The sequence below is a fragment of the Eriocheir sinensis genome, chromosome 42, assembly GCF_024679095.1.
Source record: "Eriocheir sinensis breed Jianghai 21 chromosome 42, ASM2467909v1, whole genome shotgun sequence".
Lineage (NCBI taxonomy): Eukaryota > Metazoa > Arthropoda > Malacostraca > Decapoda > Varunidae > Eriocheir > Eriocheir sinensis.
This window is the reverse complement of record NC_066550.1, coordinates 7,008,053-7,029,394: the sequence shown is the minus strand read 5'-3', so window position 1 is coordinate 7,029,394 and position 21,342 is coordinate 7,008,053. Positions and strand designations below refer to the sequence as shown.

Below are 21,342 nucleotides of genomic sequence, written 5' to 3'. Positions count from 1 at the left end.
GACGTGCCCTCTGCATCGCCGGTAAAGCTTTGTTTACCGAGGAGGCAGGATGATGTGCTGTCAAGTGCAGCGTGTTAATATTAGTATTGTATAATGTGTCACGATTGGACTGATGAACTGGTGCAGGAATCACGTCAGGAGAGATATCCTGGTGCTCCTCTTCTTAATTATATGACACGGCAGTTCTAGTTTCGTCAGCAAGTTTCTGCAACCACTTGGAATATGCTTGTCGTGTCAGTTTTATGGAGTTTGTGCACCTTACTAAAGCGATATGACTGTAAGAGTGAGTTTGTTTTTACATCTCCCTTTACACTCGAGTCGGACGTAACTGTGTGCTTGTGGTGCAAGTTTCCGTAAACATGTTATGATCTTTCTGTCCGTGACCACAACGCCTTCACACTTTTCAGTCCACACCGACGGTCGCCCACCTGCCGTGCACACCTCCTGACTCATGGAGCGAAGAAGCATCTTATTGGATTCAGAAGCAATAGGAAATTTCTTAAAACGGTTTATCATAAGACTGCACTGTGGATCATAGCTCAAGATAGACATCTCGCCTGGGAACACACCACCGCGCATCACCAGTAAACAGAGCACTACTGAAAACACACACTCGTGCACCATCATACACGACAGTGGTGTTTAACTAATCAAAAAAAATACATGATATTTCCATCTATTACAAGACTCTTTTGTGATGGCTAACGTTTACTGTGAACCACTCTGTATAATGAAATGTGTATGCGATGCCTAACACACGCTGCTCCATGTTGAAGAGAGGAGAGACGTACAAGTTCAATGGTTAAAATTCATTCTAGAGTTATCAATGTGTGTGTGTGTGTGTGTGTGTGTGTGTGTGTGTGTGTGTGTGTGTGTGTGTGTGTGTGTGTGTGTGTGTGTGTGTGTGTGTGTGTGTGTGTGTGTTACTCATCGCTACATATTCACGGATCTTTGGGTATGGCTGTGACCTGGTTATCGGACTCGGGACTTTTTCATTGTGAGGCGAATCTGCAAACCACTAAACTGCATGTGTGTGTGTGTGTGTGTGTGTGTGTGTGTGTGTGTGTGTGTGTGTGTGTGTACGTAATCATTCGGGCTTTTTTTATTATTGTTTCCTTTTTTGTGCCCTAGAGCTGTCTCCTTTGTTGTAAAAAAAAAAAAAAATTATCCTGTGCTCCCTCACCTGTCCATCACCTCACTCGTCCCTCGCCAGCAGGGGCAGAGCATCATCACCCTGGAGAACGTGGACAAACAACTCGAGGGAACTTACACCTGCACAGCGTCCAACGGTGTGGGTGCCCCGTCCTCCGCCTCCACCACCATCCAAGTGGAGTACCCGCCCGAGGTCTACACTGAACAGGTAAGTGGATGGATGTGTGGAAAAGTGGATTACAGGTTCAAAGGTAACGTGGGTATGGGTTAGTGAGGCGGATGAGTAAGTTCAGAATCAATCACAGTCGAAAGGTCAGAATCAATCACAGTCGTAAGTTCAGAATCAATCACAGTCGAAAGGTCAGAATCAATCACAGTCGTAAGTTCAGAATCAATCACAGTCGTAAGGTCAGAATCAATCACAGTCGAAAGGTCACAATCAATCACAGTCGTAAGGTCAGAATCAATCACAGTCGTAAGGTCAGAATCAATCACAGTCGTAAGGTCAGAATCAATCACAGTCGTAAGGTCAGAATCAATCACAGTCGTAAGGTCAGAATCAATCACAGTCGTAAGGTCAGAATCAATCACAGTCGAAAGGTCAGAATCAATCACAGTCGAAAGGTCAGAATCAATCACAGTCGAAAGGTCAGAATCAGTCACAGTCGAAAGGTCAGAATCAATCACAGTCGTAAGGTCAGAATCAATCACAGTCGAAAGGTCAGAATCAGTCACAGTCGAAAGGTCAGAATCAATCACAGTCGAAAGGTCAGAATCAGTCACAGTCGAAAGGTCAGAATCAGTCACAGTCGAAAGGTCAGAATCAATCACAGTCGTAAGGTCAGAATCAATCACAGTCGTAAGTTCAGAATCAATCACAGTCGTAAGGTCAGAATCAATCACAGTCGTAAGTTCAGAATCAGTCACAGTCGTAAGTTCAGAATCAATCACAGTCGTAAGTTCAGAATCAATCACAGTCGTAAGTTCAGAATCAATCACAGTCGTAAGTTCAGAATCAATCACAGTCGTAAGTTCAGAATCAATCACAGTCGTAAGTTCAGAATCAGTCACAGTCGTAAGGTCAGAATCAATCACAGTCGTAAGTTCAGAATCAGTCACAGTCGTAAGGTCAGAATCAATCACAGTCGTAAGGTCATAATCAGTCACATTCGAACACAGCGCAAACTGTGAGAGGACTGGCCGGGCATGGCACGTCCTCCCTAATTTTACTCCCCGACTCACCTCCATGGCAGCAGATATTGTTATTGTTCATTGCAGTGAAGGAGGCAGCTAAAGGGCAGAATAAAGAATAAACAAAAAAGTGCTGCTTCTTCAAATGCCTGATAGTAACAATAGCCGAAAGAAGGTCAGTTAAATCGGACGGAGGCTATGCATTTACTCAACCATCCCAGAACAATGTAAGCTAGGGTGTTTATCTACTGTTTATTATTTATTTACACTTCCGTGGTGCAGAGGTTAGGGTCCCTGACTACGAATCTGCAGACCTGGGTTCGAATCCAGCCCTGAGCAGTCATCGCGCACCTTCTCCCTTTCGGGCTGGTTGATGAATGGGTACCTGGGGAAAACTGGGGAAGGTAAACTGGTAACTTGGATATTGCACTGGCAGTACGATCCGGGTTACAGGCTCTTACCCACCACAGGCTAAGGGGCAGTGTAACGGAGATGAGCACCGAGGTCACTCCCATCTATAGCGTACTCCCCCTCCTTTACCTTTACCAGAGGAGAGTAATCTATGTTAGTTGTTTACGTTACCACCGTCCTATTATCCCCTAAATGGCTTTCCTTCTGACAGCAACCCCAAAACACTAGTCTATATTTACTTTACCACCGCCCCCTTGTATCTTCCCAGGCCATGGTGCACACGGGGGAGGGTGACCTGGCCCAGCTGGTGTGCGTGGTGGAGGGGCGGCCCACTCCTACCGTCTCCTGGACCAAGGGGGGACTTTCTGTTGACCCTACGCGCCACATGTCCAAGCACAACGGCCGCCACCACCACGGCCTCACCATCAGCGGCGTCACCACGGAGGACTTCGGCGAATACACCTGCTCCGCCGTGAGTCCCCTGGGCAGCGCCAATGCCACGATACGGCTGACAGGTGAGAGAGTGTTGATTGGCGGTGGTGGTTGTGTTTGTCAGGTGTTGCTTATTCTTGTTGTTCTTGATTTTGTTCTTTTTTATTTTTCCTCTTCTTGTTCTTCTTGTTCTTTTTGTTCTTCTTTTTCTTTTTGTTCTTCTTGTTCTTATTCGTATGTTTCTAATTATCATGATCCGGCCGGTGATGCAGTTTTCTTGTTTTATTCTTTATCTTATTTTATTTTCTTCGTTTTTTCATTCTAGTGTTTTCTCTTTTCTTTCTTTTTTCTTCCTCCCTTTTTCACTCTCTCGTCTTCTTTCTTTCTTTTTTTATAACTTTATTTTATTTCTTTTCTTTCTTTTCTGTTTTCATTCATCTATATGTTCTCATTCATCACATTCCCCTTTTCCTGTTCTCATCTTCCAGCTGGGTTTTTTTTCTATCTCTCGTTAATTTCCCTTGCTCCTCGTTGTCAAGTTTCAGATGTTGTAATTCTCACCCCTGCTTTCATCTTTCAAATTCGAGGTTTTTATTGATTCAAACTAATCGTATTGTATCATCACTAGGAAAAAGATTACGCTTGCTTCTTTCCCCTCCTGCTCTTCTTTGTTATTCTATTTCAACTTATATTCCTGTCTTTCTTCCTTCAATCCTATCTCTATATATTTAGCTATCACTGTTTCTCCTTGCAATTAGTAACTCCTACATTCTGTTATTTCTCTTTTCCTCATCTATTTCAACTAATATTTCTACTTTTTTACCTTTATCTGTACCTTTTCATCCGTTCCCCTTCTTCTGTCCATTCATCAACTACTATCCTTCCCTACAATCAATCCCTTTTTTTCTGTTCCTGTTTTAAGTATCGACTTTTACACAACACCTTCATTATATCAATCCTTCTGCTTCTAATTTTCCTGACTTTTTTTTCCGTTCCTCATACTTCTGTACATTAAACTATTGCTGTTACTACCTTCAATAAATATCATCTCTCCCCTTCTGTTCTTGCTAGTTATTCCTCTTTTCAAACTTTATCTGTACTTTTTCTTCCTTTCCTCCTACTTTCCATTTATCTATTACTGTTATTCTCTACTCTTTATCTTTACCTTTTCTTCCTTTCCTCCAACTTTCCATTCATTTATTACTGTTTTTCTCTACACTCAATCACTTTTCGCTGTTTCTTAAGCACGTACCAACTTCTGTTCATCAACGTCCTTATCAATCCTTTTGCTTCAAGAGGAGGGTATCAGGACACCTCTCCTCCCGAAATTGACCTCTCTTTTTGGCCACTTCTATGTACTCTATTCGGGAGCAGTAAGTAGCGGGCTTTTTTTTCGTTATTGTATTCTTTGTTTTTTTGACGCCCTTGAACTGTCTCCTTTTCGGTAAAAAAAAAAAATCCTACTTTTCTTCCCTTCCTCCTCCTTCTATATATTCAACTGTTACTATTCTTTCCTATAATGTATTCCACTTTTATTTAACCACAATACATACCGGCTTATCTTCCCTTTCTTCCTTATCACTCCTTATCCTTCTAATTATCCTGCCTTACGTTCGTTCCTCCTACTGTTACTGATATTCCTACTATTAATACATCTTCTCTGTTTCCATAATACGTAACTGCTTCCATTCCTCATCTTCCTCATCAGTCATCTTCTATCCATTCCAAACAGTACATTGCCTTTGCTTATATGGGAACAGGTTGGGAAACAAGTAAGAGTTATAGAAAGGGAAAGGGACAGGTATGGAAGTGTGATCAACGGAAAGGAGAAAGCTAGAGAAAAGGAAACAAAAAACGGAAGAAAAGGGAAGAGAATGAAGTATAGAAGGGTGATATTAAACAACGAAAAGGGGACGAAAGGAAAGAAAGGGAAAATAACAACGAAGAAAACAAGTGGAAAAGAAACAGGAAATAATAGAAAAAGGAAGAAAAAGTTATGTAAGAGTGATATTAAGAACGAAAGGGAGAGAGATAAAGAAAAAAGAAGACACGAAACAGGAAACAGAAAAAATAAAGAAGCAGGAAATAGCAAACAAAGAAACAGAAACAGACAAATAAAAAGTATGATGTTAAACAAAAAAAAAGTGAGGCAAAGAAAAAAATACGAAACAAAACAGAAAACAGAAAAAAGAAACAGTAAAGGAAAGGAAAAAGGAAAATAGAAGAAAAAAAGAAAAAAGAAACAAAAATAAAAAAGAAGAGAGAAAAAGACCAAAAATACGAATCAGAAAAACGAAAATAGACAGAAACAGAAAAAAAAGAGAGAAAAAGTCCAAAAAATACGACTCTGAAAAAAAACGAAATAAACAGAAACAAAAAACAATAAAGAAAGCAACAAAAAACAAATAAAAAAGTATGACATAAAACAACGAAAAGGAGAAAGATAGAAAGATAAAGACAGAGAAAGAGAGAGAAACAAAGAAAAAGAAAACGGAGGAGGGAGGGGAGGAGGGGCAACCATTATATTCTACCCAGTTAAGCGAATACATAGGCACGCATTTTCCTTTTCCTCTTTTACTATTTCCACTTATATTACTTTAGTCCCCCCTAGTCAGCTTTCCGAGGCACGTGATTGGCTGACAGATGAGCTAGCCCCGCCCCCTCCATCCCTCCGAGCCCTCTGATTGGTGATTGGCTAGGGAATGAAGGCTTTTGATTGGCTGGGAGGGGAGCTAAGGGTAATCCATCCAGGTAATCAGAACTCACTATACCTGCTCTCTCTCTCTCTCTCTCTCTCTCTCTCTCTCTCTCTCTCTCTCTCTCTCTCTCTCTCTCTCTCTCTCTCTCTCTCTCTCTCTCTCTCTCTCTCTCTCTCTCTCTCTCTCTCTCTTAATATATCTATCTATCTATCTATCTATCTATCTGTCTGTCTATCTGTCTATCTATACATCTGTCTGGTACTTCCTTGTCCATTGTTTTCCTTCCTTCTCTTCACACTCTTCCTCCTCCTCCTCCTCCTCCTCCTCCTCCTCCTCCTCCTCCTTCTCTAATTATCGTGGGTCCTATTGTCTAAATATTCCTAATGCTTTTGTGAATAACTATAGAGATTTTTTTTTTTTTATTATGATCTTAAAATATATGTATCGTTTTTTCTTCCTTCTGTTTGTGAGATTAGAAGAATTATGAGACTTAAGGAAGAGGAGGAGGAGGAGAAGGAGGAGGAAGAGGAGGAGAAGGAGGAAGAAGAAAGAGGGAGAGAAGGAGAAATGGAAGGAGTGAAGGAAAGTAGAAAAGAAAATAGGAAGGCGGAGGAGGAGGACGAGGAGGAGGTGGAGAAAGAAAACGAGGAAGAAGAAGAACAAGAAGGAGAACAAGAACAAGAAAAACAAAAACAAAAAAGAGGACAATAGATTAGGACTAAGGAAGAAAAAAAACGAGAATAAAAAAACGAGGAAGGAAGGAAGGATAACTAAAGTACAATGACGATTTAAATAACAATGATGACGATGATGATGATGATGGAAGTAACAATGGCGACGCTAATGATGGGACTTAAGGATGATGGGGAGTCAATTCATGTGTGCCTAAGCCTTCCCTTCTTTATCCTCTCTCCTCCTCCTCCTCCTCCTCCTCCCTTTCTTCCCTCGCTCGGCCCAGGAGGAGTAAAAGGAACCAATCATGCATACCTGTTCTCTTCTCCTCTCCTCCTCTTCTCTAATCACCTGTGGGTAGTTAGTGCTCAGGTAGGCTTTTCTCTTCTCCCTTATTTCTCTTTACTTCTTCTATTTTCTTTTTTTCCTTTCCTCTTTTTTCTTTTTCTCCTCTTTTTTTTTTCCTTTTTTTCCTTCACGGTTCCCTTCTCTCCTTCATTCCCTTTGCCTTCTTTCTCTTTTTTTTTTTTCCTTTGTATTGGCTACCGTTGGTATCTGCTTCATTCCCCTTTCTTTCTTTCTACCTTTCTTTTTCTTTATTTCTTTCTTTCTTCTCTTCTTTCCTTTCTTTCTCTCTTTCTTTACTTTTTTCTTTTTTCTTTCTTTCTTTTCTTACTTTCCCTTTTCTTTCCTTTCTTTCTCCCTTTCTTTCCTTCTTTCTTCTTTACTTTCTTTCATTTTCTTTCTTTCATACGTGTGTCCTTTTTTCTCTTTCCTTCCCCATCCTTCGTTTCTTCCTCCCTCCCTTCCTCCATTTCTTCCTTCTGTGTCTCCTTCTCCTCCCATTTATTGCCTTTTCTTCCTTCTTTCTTCCTTCTATCCATCATTCATTCACTTATTCTCTCCAACATTTCTCCTCCATTCTCTTTTCTTCCTCCCTTCCTTCCGTCACTACATCTTTCTTCTCTCCTCCCTTCCCCTTCCTTCCTTTCTTCCTTCCGTCCATCATACATTCTTTTATTTTCTCCTCCACTCTCTCCTTTTTCCCCCTCCTCTTGTTCTTCCTCTCCCTTGTGTTGTTTTGTTTCATCCCAACATTTCTTTTTTCACTTTTTCTTTACATTTTATATTTTTCCCCTTCTTTCCATCCCCCATTCCTGTCTTCTCTCTCTTCCTTCTTTCTCTTCCTTGTATTTCTTTTCTCTTGTCTTCCATTCTGCGTCAACTTCATTATTCATTGTCTTTTTAACTCTTTTATACCAATTCTTCTTTCTTACTTTTATTTTCTCTTCTCTTTATTTTCTCCCTTTCCTTCACACCATTCATCATTCTTTCGTTTCTCTTCTTCCATTAAACGCAACTGTCTCATATTTTCATTTATTTCTTCTTATTATTAGTCTTTTATTCCTTCCTTTCGTTCTTCCTTTATTCATCCATTGTCAAAACTCCCCATACCACATTTTCTTTTCGTCTTTTTATCTATTTTTTTTCCCGTCTCCTTTCTCACTCTGTTCTCCCTCCCCTTCTCTGCCTATTGTTTCCTCTCGCTTTTTTTCCCTCTCTGAATAATCTCCTCCCGAATTAAGTACTTATCCTCTAAATCACTTTTCTTTGTGTCACAGGTATTAGAGGCTGAAAAAAAAAAGACTAAAGGGCCCATTTTATACCAGGATTTGTTATATTAAAGCTTACCACCACTACTACTACTACTACTGCTACTATTACTACTACTACTACTACTACTGCTACTACTACTGCCATCTCCCTACCTTGATTAACTGTCCCATACTTTGCCTAAATTCATAAGTGACCATGGCAATCACAATTATTTTCATCCTGATATGCTGTATTTTACTTTATTCTTGATTTTATTCGATAGTAGCAGTTAAAACCAGGGAGAAGTATAAAGTAGTTAGTAGTATAGACACTTTTCTATCACTCCTCTACTTCTCGCTCTAACTGGTACCTCTCTTTCAACAGTAACAGGTAAGGTGGTGTACTGTAAAATTATACCGTACAAGTAACATCATATCTACCGGCACTGAAACTCTCTTATAGCATTCGAAGAGTTGATTTATGTTTTCGTTTTAGTTCGTCTGTTTCACTTTCCGCTGGATTGTCGGTTTGTCTGTTTTGAAGATCTATGAAAAAAACAGTGTCGTATAGTCATCAAAGTCGCATGAAAGCATCCTCGGGTAAATGTCTCAATGTGATTAACTTTTGATGAAACTCCGATAAAGACTAAGTGAATGACATCGAGTAAATGAGAAAACGGTCTGACTGAGTGACTTGGGGCGGCCTTATGTGAAAGAAAAATCAACCTGTGCGCGTTAAGGACAGACCATAATTGCTTCTAGAGATCACCTGGACCCCTAACTCCTTGCCGAGGCACCAATAATGTTTTCCAGTCTTGTGTAACAGATGAATCAAGTAAAGAAATATGAATAATTACTGAAACTACTACATCGTGTTGGGCGGCGGAAACATCAGGGATGGTATTATCAGACACTTTTGCTTTTCACATCAACTACTTCTAAAGGTCAAAGAGGGGATCAATCGGGTTCTAATGAGGGTTTCTTTAGGTTCATGGTACAGAGGAAAGGTCACACTACCACCAGGGTCATAAAACTACTCCTGTAAATGCCCCAAACTCCTATGAAAGCCTTGTCAAATATGTGTTTCTTTAGGTTCATGGTACAGAAGAAGGGTCACACTACCACCAGGGTCATAAAACTACTCCTGTAAATGCCCCAAACTCCTATGAAAGCCTTGTCAAATATGTGTTTCTTTAGGTTCATGGTACAGAAGAAGGGTCACACTACCACCAGGGCCATAAAACTACTCCTGTAAATGCCCCAAACTCCTATGAAAGCCTTGTCAAATATGTGTACTTGGGCGACGAAATGTTTTAAAATATGATCCCAGATACCCCGTCCGCCAACAGTCAATCAGCATCGTCCTTACTCACTCGGCTAGGGATCTATTCACCGCTGGGGAGGATGAGGCTTAAGTGAATGGACTATAATAAGGCGATAAGTGATACAACTGAGCCAGCGGAGCGATACATGTTGAGAAGGGGGCGTGGCTTAGAGATGCATCGAGACTAAACAGACTTAACCACGCGTCGATAATTAGGACAGATAACTAGAATGCGTCTGGTGTTTCACTGGCGAGTCTGCACCAACGTGATATATTATTCATAACAATCACGGTTTGGGATTAAGGCTCCTGTGTAACCATCGAGTGGCCTGATATGGAAGTGTGGTGGTGGTGGTGGTGGTGGTGGGATGAAGGTGGTGGTGGTGGTGGTGGGTGTGATGGAGGTGGTGGTGTTAATAAGGGTTGGTGGTGATGATATTGGTGGTGGTGGTGATGGTGATAATGGTGGTGGCGGTGGTGGCGGTGCAAGGCGAGGCCGTCTCTCAAGGTCCTCGCACTAATTACTCGCCCCTGGGAGGAGGCCGCCGCGCCGCCCTCCATTACCGCCACAAAGGCTGCCCGACAATGGTAATTAGTCGCCCATTGACGGACTCGCCGCCCACGTAACGCTGAGCCGAGCTGGGCGTCTGGATCTGTTTGTCCGCGATCCTTCTGTTTGTTTGTCTGTTTGTGTGTGTGTGTTTGTCCTTGCTCCAGTTATGGCAGGAAGTTTAGGTTAACTCGTCCGCTGCGATTGGCACAAGCTTTGTTTTTACTGGTAGCGTGGTAATATTATGCTCCCAGGTCTTTCTCTGTCTCTGTGGTGGATAGTGGAGTGTTTCCCATGTGGTATTGGTGTGCTGGATATCCCCTCCCAAGGCGCAGGACTTTACATTTTTCTTCAATGAATTGTAGCAGCTACTTTTTGCTCCATTCCTGCAGCTTGGTGGTGTCTTCTGGTAGGAAATACGCAGTCAAGGGGTTAAGACTCTGGGGACTTCTTTTTGTTCAGTCTTTATTTTATCCATAAGGGAAGATTTACAGTAAATACTCGGCTTCACGAACTTTTTGCCTTTCTGGTGTGGCCGAGGATTTACCGACCAAATTCGGTAATTGCTGCGTGATGTTCGGTGGTGGCTGGCCGAGCACGTACTACGCCACGTCGGTCAGCGTAACATATAGTGTCCATTGTGTATTATTGTTTTAATTTCCCTGTATGGGTGTAGTATTTGTGATGATTGCATGTACTTACATATGCAAACTTTCATCTATAACGAACAAGCTTTGTTATATACGGAGATGGTCGGAAATAACGATTTTTCAGCTTGTATAACGAAACAAAGTTCGTTACATTCCAAAAATTCGGATCCCTCGTATATAACGGATTACCGGATATAGCGTCACCCCTTTCCCCCCAAATGGATCGTTAAAGCGAGGGTTTACTCTACTAAGTAAGTATAGTAGTCTAAGATTGCAAAATAGTCTGGTAAGTTAGTATAGTAAGACAGTAAGGTAAGTCAGCATTGTAAGGTAGACCATAGAAGGGGAAGGGGAATTGATTACTTCGGTCCTTCAGGGTTGCCCAGGACCCCCAAGATCACCAGCAGCCCTGCAGGAGGCGAGAAGACGACCTACACGCTCACCTGGGAGACGGAGACCTACACGCCCATCACCATGTATCGCCTGCAGTACCGGGAGAGGGTGGACGAGTACATGGTGAGGGGACATGACCTGACGACCTCCTCCACCTCCTGCTCCACCTCCTCCTCCTCCACCTCCTCTTCTTACTCATAATACCCGTACTCCTACTTCTCCTCTTTCAACTTTTCCTCCACCTCTTCTTTTTCTACTTCTCCTCTGTCAACTTTTTCTCTTCTTTCATTTCATACGTGTTCAATTCTAACTCCTCCTCCTCCTCCTTCTACGCCTAAAATTCCAGCTTCCCCTCCTCCTCCTCCTCCTCCACCTCCTCCTCCTCCTCCACCTCCTCCTCCTCCTCCTCCTCCTCCACATCCGCTAACTTGTCTTATTTCGCCTCATCATTCTCCTCCTACTTCTACTTATTCTCAATCTACTTATACGCCTTTTACTCCTCCTCCGCCTCCTTCAACTTCTCCTCCTACTCTTACTCTTCTCTATCTATCTATCTATCTATCTATCTGTCCATCTAAGGTAATATTGTCATTATTTTCCATTGTCACTTTTCTTAGTTCGCGTGGCTTTCAGGAGACATAGGACAAAAACTTATTCCAGGGACAAAAAAACAGCCACAAAAAATATATATATGAATTGAAAATCTACAATTGAATGAAAAAAAGAAAAACAGCACACCAGCTAGCTCCTTTTTTTATCAATCTTCTTTTCCAAGCCAGTACAAAACACAGAACTTCATGAAACAGACGTCTATCTCTTTTTTTCTCCCACATATCTTCTTTCCTCACACCCCCTAACCCAGAACGCTTTTAAACAAGACATCAAGTAACTCATTTTAATCTCCACATCTCTTCTTCAAACCCACGAAACCCTTAGCCCCAAAAAAGACAGTCATCACTTAACTCCTTTTTCTTTATATCTTTTCTTAACACCAAACCAATAACTCCATCAATCTAAAAAGACATCAAATAACTGTTTTTTTTTCTTCACATCTCTTCTTTTTAAACCCAGTAAACAAAGAAATAAAAATAAAAATAAAAGATCAATTACATTTCAATTACATTTAACCAATAACTCCATCAATTTAAAAAGACTTCAAATAACTGTTTTTTCTCACATCTCTTCTTTTTAAACCCAGTAAACAAAGAAATAAAGATAAAAATAAAAGATCAATTACATTTCAATTACATTTAACCAATAACTCCATCAATTTAAAAAGACTTCAAATAACTGTTTTTTCTCACATCTCTTCTTTTTAAATCCAGTAAACAAAGAAAGAAAAAGAAAAAGAAAAGATCAATTACATTTCTTTTTTTACCCACAAACCCAGGAATATCATTAAATACATATCAAATAAATTCTTTTTCCCACATTTCTTCTTCTTCAACTCCCTAAACACAGACGACCATTTAATATTTTTTTTTACAACAAAGGAGACAGCTAAAGGGCACAAAAAAAGTAAACAATAATAAAAAAAAGCCCGCTACTCGTTGCTCCCAAAAATAATCCAAAAAACATACATCAGTTAACTCCTTTTCTCCATATTTCTTCATCCTAGCAAACCCAAAACCCCATAAAAGACAGCCCTGAATCAACTCCTGTTTCTCCATATCTTTTCTTCACCACCCAAAAAACAGAGCTCAGTCAGTCTAATTAAAAAGGTATCAGATAACTTCTTTTGCTCCACTTCTCTTCTTCAAGCCCACAAAAACCTAAGCGAAAACCAACACAAAACACCGATTAACTCTTTTTTTTCACATTTCTTCTTTCTTTAAACTTTCTTATCTAATTATTTCTCTATCAAAACTCTTCCCTCTCAGTGACTTTCTTTTTAATTACTTCTCTATCTTAATATCTTTTCTAACTCGATACGTTTGCAATCTCACTTCAACCCACGAATCTCGATACGTTTGCAATCTCACTTCAACCCACGAATCTAAGGACACAATGAAACAAGACATCACTTTTCTCCTTTTCCAAACATTTCTTCTTCAGCCGAAAAACCAAGAACTCTATCAATTTAAAAAGACATCACATTAATCCCTTTTCCCCATATCTCTCTTTAAACCCATGTAACCCAGAACCCTATAAAACAAGACCTCAGCTATCTTTTTTCACTACATTTTTCTTCTTCAACATACCAAACCAAGAACTCTATCAATTTAAAAAAGACATCACATAGCTCCCTTTTCCCCATACATCTCTTCTTTCTTTAAACCCATGTAACCCAGCACCCTATAAAACAAGACCTCAACTACTTTTTTCTCCCCTACATTTCTCTTCTTCAACATACCAGACCCAGAACTCCATCAATTTAAAAAGACATCATATAACTTCCTTTTCCCTACATCTCTTCTTTCCTTATTAAACCCATGAAACCCAGCACCCTATAAAACAAAACCTCAACTACCTTTTTCTCCCCTACATTTCTCTTCTTCAGCTTACCAAACCCAGAACTCCACCAATTAAAACAGACATCAAATAACTACTTCCACAATTCTCCTTCTTCGCACCCAACTCCAGAACTCCATCAAACAGGCCCCGAGGCAGTGGACCATCGGGCTGCACAACAACAGGACGTTCTGGTCTCATCACGGGCTGGCGGGGAACATCCAGCACATGTCGCACCCCATCGTCGACCTGCAGCCTGCCACTGACTACGAGGCGGTGGTGTCGGTGGAGAACAAATTTGGCTGGTCCGGCGACTCTGAGGTGTTCCACTTCTACACGAGGAAAGGTGAGGAGAGGGAGGAAAGGGAAGGTGAGTTTTGCAGGTGTATATTAGGAAAGGTGAGGAGGGGGAGGGAGGGGCAGGTGTTTTTTGCAGGTGTATATTAGGAAAGGTGAGGAGGGGGAGGGAAGGGAAGGTGAGTTTTGCAGGTGTATATTAGGAAAGGTGAGGAGGGGGAGGGAGGGACAGGTGTTTTTTGCAGGTGTATGTTAGGACAGGTGAGGAAGGGTTAAAAATGGACAGGTGTTTTTTGCAGGTGTATATTAGGACAGGTGAGGAAGGGTAAAGAAAGGACAGGTGTTTTTTGCAGGTGTATGTTAGGACAGGTGAGGAAGGGTTAAAAATGGACAGGTGTTTTTTGCAGGTGTATATTAGGACAGGTGAGGATGGGTAAAGAAAGGACAGGTGTTTTTTTAACAGGTGTATATTAGGGAAGGTGAGGAGGGGGAGGGAAGGGAGGTGAGTTTTGCAGGTGTATATTAGGACAGGTGAGGAAGGGTAAAGGGAGGACAGGTGTTTTTCTCATTTCTTTTTCGCAGATGTAAATGAAAGGTGTTTTATGCAGGTGTATTGTCCTCCTATTATACAAAATTCATTATACTGAAACAATTGGGAATGTTTGACTTTATTCATTGTGTATGGCTAGAGAGACAGATATATATAGATATGGAGGTAGATAGACAGATAGACAGATAGATATAGAGAAAGAGAGAGAGAAAGTGCGGTTGACTTTTCCATTTTGTAAAGCTAACGAGACAGAACGAGAAAGAGACAGAGACAGAGAGACACAGACACACAGACAGACACAGAGACCGAGAGAGAGAGAGAGAGAGAGAGAGAGAGAGAGAGAGAGAGAGAGAGAGAGAGAGAGAGAGAGAGAGAGAGAGAGAGAGAGAGAGAGAGAGAGAGAGAGAGAGAGAGAGAGAGAGAGAGAGAGAGAGAGAGAGAGAGAGAGCGCACAAGCTAAAAAATGAGTCTCGTTGGCGCTATTCTCAAAGTAAACGCGGATAAAAAGAACCAATTTCTCAAAACTTTGGGGATCAGAAGACATATAACCGCCCGTTCCATCTTGTTACTTTTTATATATATTTTCCCTCTTTTCGTATATACTTTTTTCCCCTCGGGCGTCATTAGGCCGGTGATGTCGCGACGCCCAGAGCAAACTTCCTCGATAAATAAATAAATGATCTTCTCAATTTGCAACAGAAATGGCGGTGGGGCATTCGACCAGCGGGGGAGAGATGGCAACCCACACCCAGCCGCTCCTCCTCCTCTTCCTCCTCCCTCTCCTCCTCCTCTTCGTTTCTTCTCCCCTCCTCACCGTCTCTCACTTCTCCTAAGATAGTTCCCTCGTTTTGTCCTCCTCCTCCTCCTCCTCCTCCTCCTCCTCGCCTCATCTTGTGCTGCTAAGTAAGTAAATGTCTAAAACTTTTTCATAAATTTTGTCATATTGTATTAAGTTTTTTTTTTAACTGGAGCCTAGATTTTTGGTTGTTGTTGTCTTTGTTTTTGTTGAAGTTGAGTGAGTGAATGTCTCAAAGTTTTTTTTTTATAGTGTGCTTCATAAGTTTTGTCAAATCATAATGACTTTTTTTTTAGCTGTTTTCTGGTTTGATATTTTTTGGTTTCTTTGTTTTTCATCGGTTGTGTTTTTTTTTTGGTCCATTATTATATTACATATATATATATATATATATATATATATATGTATATATATATATATATATATATATATATATATATATATATATATATATATATATATATTGTTTTTTGGGTTCCTTTTTTTTCGTGTGTAGGCTCGTTTGTAGGTTAGGTTTTTAAGTTATTTTTTTTATTTTCTAGTTTATTTTCTACCTTCGGTTTTTTTTTGTAGTTCTTTTTGTTTTTTTGTTTTTTACTGCTTTTTGGTTTATTTTTTTATCTTATTTTTGGTTTAAATTTAGGCGGTTATGCAAAACTGGAGGCGTTAGATTCAAATTTGAATTAAGATTTGTATTTCGTATTTAGAATTGTATTTAGATTTCTATTTAGACTCAATTTGAATTTAGATTTGTATTTTGTATTTGTATTCTGTATTTTGTATATTTTGGTATTTTGTATTTCGTTCAATTTTAGGCTGTCACACAAAACTTGATACATTAGATTCAATTTGTATTTTGATTTGTATTTACTATTTTGACTTGTATTTACATTCAGTTTGTATTTAGGGAGTTTGTGTCTAGGTTGAGGGAGGATCAGAACAGCCACTTTAGGCGTGTATAGCCTGCGTGGTGCGTGTGTGTGTGTTTTTTTGTATTATATGCAAATTTCAGGCCATCCACGTGTAATATTTAATGCAATATTCTATGCAAAGTATTCATTTAAAAAGTTTGCATGTTTGAAGGCTTATTTATGTAATACGCGGGCCACGCTCGTCGGGGGGGAAATAGTTTTAATATATAACAAGAATTTTTTTGACATATTAAATTATCCAGTCATGCGTGTGGCAAGGATCATGAATAAGAATGGCCAGGCAAGGCGTGACGTGTGCTCCTGATCGTAACGTTGTGGGCTTTTTTTTACAGTAAAGGAAGCACCTCAGGGCCTAAAATACATAATAAAAAAGCCCGCTAATCACTGTTTCTTTAAAGAAAGTCGAAATGAGTGGCCAAAAGAGAGATCAATTTCGGGTGGAGAGGTGTCCTGATACTCTCCTCAGGCAAGTCGTAGGCAGGAAGAAATACAGACGAAGGAAGGCTAGTCCAAAGTTTACCAGTGAAAGGGATGAAGAAATAATGCTGGGCAACTCTTGCATAAGGGATTTGGATAGCACAGGGATGAGATAGAGTAGAAAGTCGTGTGCAGTGGAATCGCGGGATGTGCTCTGTTGAAGCAAAGTCACGAAACTAACGGCCATACTGTTAGTCTTCCCCATTCCCTACCCGTCCCCATCCCCATACACGAGACTGGGGTATGGACAAGCCGCCCCGTCACCTTCCCATCCCCGGGACAGATATGAGGGACCAATCCGCAGGTCATAATAATGTTGGCAGCACTTTCAATCCAATAATTACAGAAAACGAAATAAATAATGCATTTTTTACACACCATTGTATTCATATACATTATATATCATGAAACAAAACAATAGCGTTGTTGATCTACAAGTAAATAACAAGTAACGCGGGTAAGTTAATTAATGAGACAGGTTGGTATCCATGACTCGTCACACACACCCGGGCAGCCATGGGGCAGCCACATAGGGGTTGCCTGGTCGTGTCATTTATGGCATAATTGTCTTAAATCAAGGTGGTCGCCAAGAAATGCTATTTTTTGTGGTATATGTTAAGTATTCCCATAATAATGTCATATTTAGTCATCAATCTGCCGTCTTTTGCCATTCTTGGGGACAATTGTAAATGAATCTTCAGGAATAACTAACTGTACGTTTACAATCAAATGGAAACACCAGAGTCTTTACAAACTAAAAAATATATATTAACTTTAGCAAAGTTTGCGATATAATATCAGTCATACAAATATTCTGATGCTTTTCAATATATGTCCTTCTATAATAACAAATAGAACACTATTTACTCATGAAATATACGAAGGAAAAGCCGAAGATGTCCTGCTCTCTACCCCGCGGAGTCAACACTTTTCCCACCCCATCCGCACCCTCACGGGGTAGCGTAGAGCAACCCCAACCACATGGGGACGCTTTACACTACGGGTTATGGCCAAGAAAAAGGGAAGGACAGGGAACGAGAATTGGGGAGATTAATACTACGGCTGTAAGTCTTTGTCAGGAAGGAATTTTATGCTTCGTTTTTTTCCTTTGTTTTTGCCCTTGAGCTGTTTCCTTAACTGTGGAAAAAAATGTGTTGGAGATGGTAGGAAAGGATATTGAAGAAAAAAAATCCCTCGTGTCATTATAAGTTCTAGTTCTCTTTCTCATTAAATTGTTGTGTTCAGAAAGTATTTTGGTGTGTATTACTTTTTTCATCCCTATTTTATTTTCTGAGTGGTTGGGAGTTTTCGGCTATACACACAAAAATGGCTTTTATATAACTTTCAAAATTCCATGTTCGTGTACTAATATCTTTCTTCTTCTCCTTTACCTCTTCCTCCTCCTCCTTTTCTTCCTCCTTCATCTTTTCCTACTCTTCCTCCTCCTCATCTTCACTCCTCTCCTCTTCTTCATTCTCTAACTTCCTCTTTTCTTTCTCTTCATCCTCCACCTATTCTTTTCTTCATTTCCTCCTCCTTTTTCCTTTCATCCTCTTATTTTTTCTCCATCTTTTCCTCCTCTTCATCCTTCTCCATCTTTTTCCTCCTCTTCATCCTTCTCCTTCTTTTCCTCCTCTTCATCCTTCTTCTTTTCTTTCCTCCAACTTATTTTCTACGTTTCCTCCTCCTCCTCCTCATTTTCCTCCTTGTTATCCTTCTACTTTCCTTGTCTTTTCTTTTCCTTTCCTCCTCCACCTCCTCCTCCTCCTCCTCTTGTCTCTTTGCAGTGATCGTGAAAACCTGCTGCGCCATCTGGATGTCCGTGGAGCCCCCGTGCCTGGCGTGCGTGCGTGCGTGTGTGTGTGTGTGTGTGTGTGTGTGTGTGTGTCATTAGCAGGCTGAGCGAACACTTTTAAGGCCCTGTGATTTTTTTTTGTGTGTGTTTTTTGTGGTGATTTTCAAAACACAACTCTTCTCCCTCTTTCACGTTCAGAGGGAGAGATCATTCCCCGCCGACAGAGGCAGAAAGTAACTTGTACATAACTGACACAAGCACAGCAAAGGTGAAAAAGAGTTAATGTAAGTGTTCCTTATCGTTATTTTCTTGTACGGTACTGATAACAACAACAAAAAAACAGGAAAAAAACATGTATTATAATATTATATGCTACACAACTTAGATTAAGATTTATGTACGTATGTATGTATGTATTTTTCTCTCTGTCTCTCTCACTATCTACCTATCTTTCTATCTATCTATCTACCTTTTTTATATACGTGCGTACATATAAATAAATGTAAGATTAGTTTGTTGTATCCGTGTTTTTATTGATTGTATATATTTTTGTAAAAGTCAATTGAAGTACTACATAATTATAACATTTTCTAGCACCAGACTCTCCTGATATTACTAAACATAAGACGGTGAACAGCAATTAATTAACAATGACCAAATTCAACAAAACAAATATGTATAAATAGTCTGCCGCGTGTACATGCATTTTGTGTATTGAATTTTGCCTGGATATATTTTTTTTCTTCTGCGGGAGAGACGCCAGACTTCTAAACTAAGAATCGCCACTTTCGAAACCTTCACTGCGATGTATATACGTACATTATAACAAACTCTATTTCTATATCTACTTCGTCATTTGACCCACGCTAGCATTCCAAACTCAGTCTCCTTATTCTGTCCTCTTTACCCCGTCTATAATCCTCTAGTTCTGTCGTCTAGCATTTTCATTTCTGTACGTATTTTGTCACTTAACAAACCCTATAATTCAAACCTCAGATTCTTCACATTCTGACCTCTTTACCTCGTCTATAATCCTCTAGTTCTGTCGTCTAGCATTTTTATTTCTGTACGTATTTAGTCACTTAACAAACCCTATAATTCAAACCTCAGATTCTTCACATTTTGACCTCCTTACCTCGTCTATAATCCTCTAGTTCTGTCGTCTAGCATTTTGATTTCTGTACGTATTTAGTCACTTAGCAAACCCTATAATTCAAACCTCTGATTCTTTACATTATGTCCTCTTTACCTCGTCTATAATCCTCTAGTTCTGTCGTCTAGCATTTTTATTTCTGTACGTATTTAGTCACTTAGCAAACCCTATAATTCAAACCTCTGATTCTTTACATTATATCCTCTTTACCCCATCTATATTCCTTTAGGTCTCTTGTCTAGCATTTTCAGCCCTTCATTGTTTAATCCTGATCCTCCTCCTCCCTTGAATTTCATCCCCAGTTCTTTTCTAAACACTTAAAACCTGGGGAAAGTAAACTGTGGTAGCCTGGATATCACACTGGCCCTGATTTTCGCCCATCACAGACTCAAGGGGCAATGTTACGGAGATGAGCACCGAGGCCACGCGCAGCTATAGCGTATACCCCCAACTTACCCTTTACGTAGAGACAAGCTTCATCAACTACGATCTTCTCTCAGTATTCCCGATCATTGTTTTCCGGCTCTCCCTCAGTCTCCGTGTTCCGCATTTTCACGTTACTGTCTCTCCAGCTCCCTCAGTCCCTTTTAGAAGTCTTCACCTGCAGCCTCGTCTCTCCATTAGCCTCACACGCCACTAATGCACCTCAATGGATCTCCCGCTTCTTTACGCCGGACACACACTCTTGTACCAGCACCCAACCAGCCAGCCAGCCAGCCAGTCAGTTAGCAGCAGGTGGATGCGTGGTGTTTACAGTCATGCAGAGAGGCTTGGCTGGCTAAGTGGCTGTGTGATGTTTGTTTAGCAGTCTGTTTTGTGTTAGTTATGTTACTCGTGATTTCAAAGGATGCAGATAAATATATGAAAATGATGATAATGTGTATAATCTTAGTGATACTTTTGTTTGATCCTACTGTGCTCTTTCATTTGATGGTTGATGCTGTTATTATTATTATTATTGTTGTTGTTTTTGTTGTCGTTGTTATTATTATTATTACTATTATTATTATTATTATTATTATTATTATTATTATTATTATTATTATTATTATTATTATTATTATTATTATTATTATTATTATTATTGTTATTATTATTATTAGTTATTTTTGTGGGGTAATGATATGGGAAATATAATGTAATTTTGTGATAGCGACTTATTTCACGGCACAGAAATAACGACAATTTTATTCCCGGTGTGTTATCCTGCGTGGCCATCCTCAATGACTTTCAAGACTCTTTAAAAGTTTGTTTCCAGACGCCTAGTTTTTAGAGTTTGCTCGTGAGAGTTTCTTCAAGACTAATTTTTTCTTTCCGTCTGTTGTTTTTGCTCTACTTTTCTTTGTACAGTGTATATACCTATTTCAGTAAGCTTATGAGGAAACATCGCTAACATGTAATCCAGCCAATGTTGTAATGTCGCAAGATTTTGTACCATATCTTGAGATTAAAAAAGAATAAATCCACTCCGCCTCTCACTCACTCCAACACCACCCGAAACTGACCTCCCTTTTGACCTACGTTCTGTTGTTGTTGTTGTTTTTGTTGTTGTTGTTGTGGGAGAAGCGTCTAGCGGGCGTGTTTTTTTCCTGTTTTTGTTGTTTGCCCTTGAGCTGCCTCCCTTGTTGTAAGCAAAAAAGATGTTATGAGTTCGGGCAAGGCCTCTTTTTTTGCCTGTATATTTATCATTATTTTATTTTATGTGTTTGTGTGTAATAATACTAGAGTTCGTGGTGGTGATTACTGCCTCTAGTCTTATGGTTTTTTTTTATTATATTCAAGAACTTATTTAGATTTTGTTTTCCAGTCCGCATTTCACTCC

At 40.0% G+C, this 21,342-nt stretch overlaps 1 protein-coding gene across 1 annotated transcript in view; it reads left to right on the top strand.

Annotated features, from left to right (window-relative positions):
- Positions 1 to 20,570, top strand: part of LOC127009886 (roundabout homolog 2-like) — a 33,987-nt gene extending 13,417 nt beyond the window's left edge. Inside the window, exons 5-10 of the mRNA XM_050883365.1 lie at positions 1,214 to 1,360; positions 3,023 to 3,269; positions 11,053 to 11,192; positions 13,653 to 13,866; positions 15,067 to 15,270; positions 18,360 to 20,570. Of these exons, the coding sequence (XP_050739322.1) occupies positions 1,214 to 1,360; positions 3,023 to 3,269; positions 11,053 to 11,192; positions 13,653 to 13,866; positions 15,067 to 15,200 (882 nt within the window). The 3' untranslated portion in view covers positions 15,201 to 15,270; positions 18,360 to 20,570. The remainder of the gene's footprint in view (positions 1 to 1,213; positions 1,361 to 3,022; positions 3,270 to 11,052; positions 11,193 to 13,652; positions 13,867 to 15,066; positions 15,271 to 18,359) is intronic.
- Positions 20,571 to 21,342: the final 772 nt, after the last annotated feature.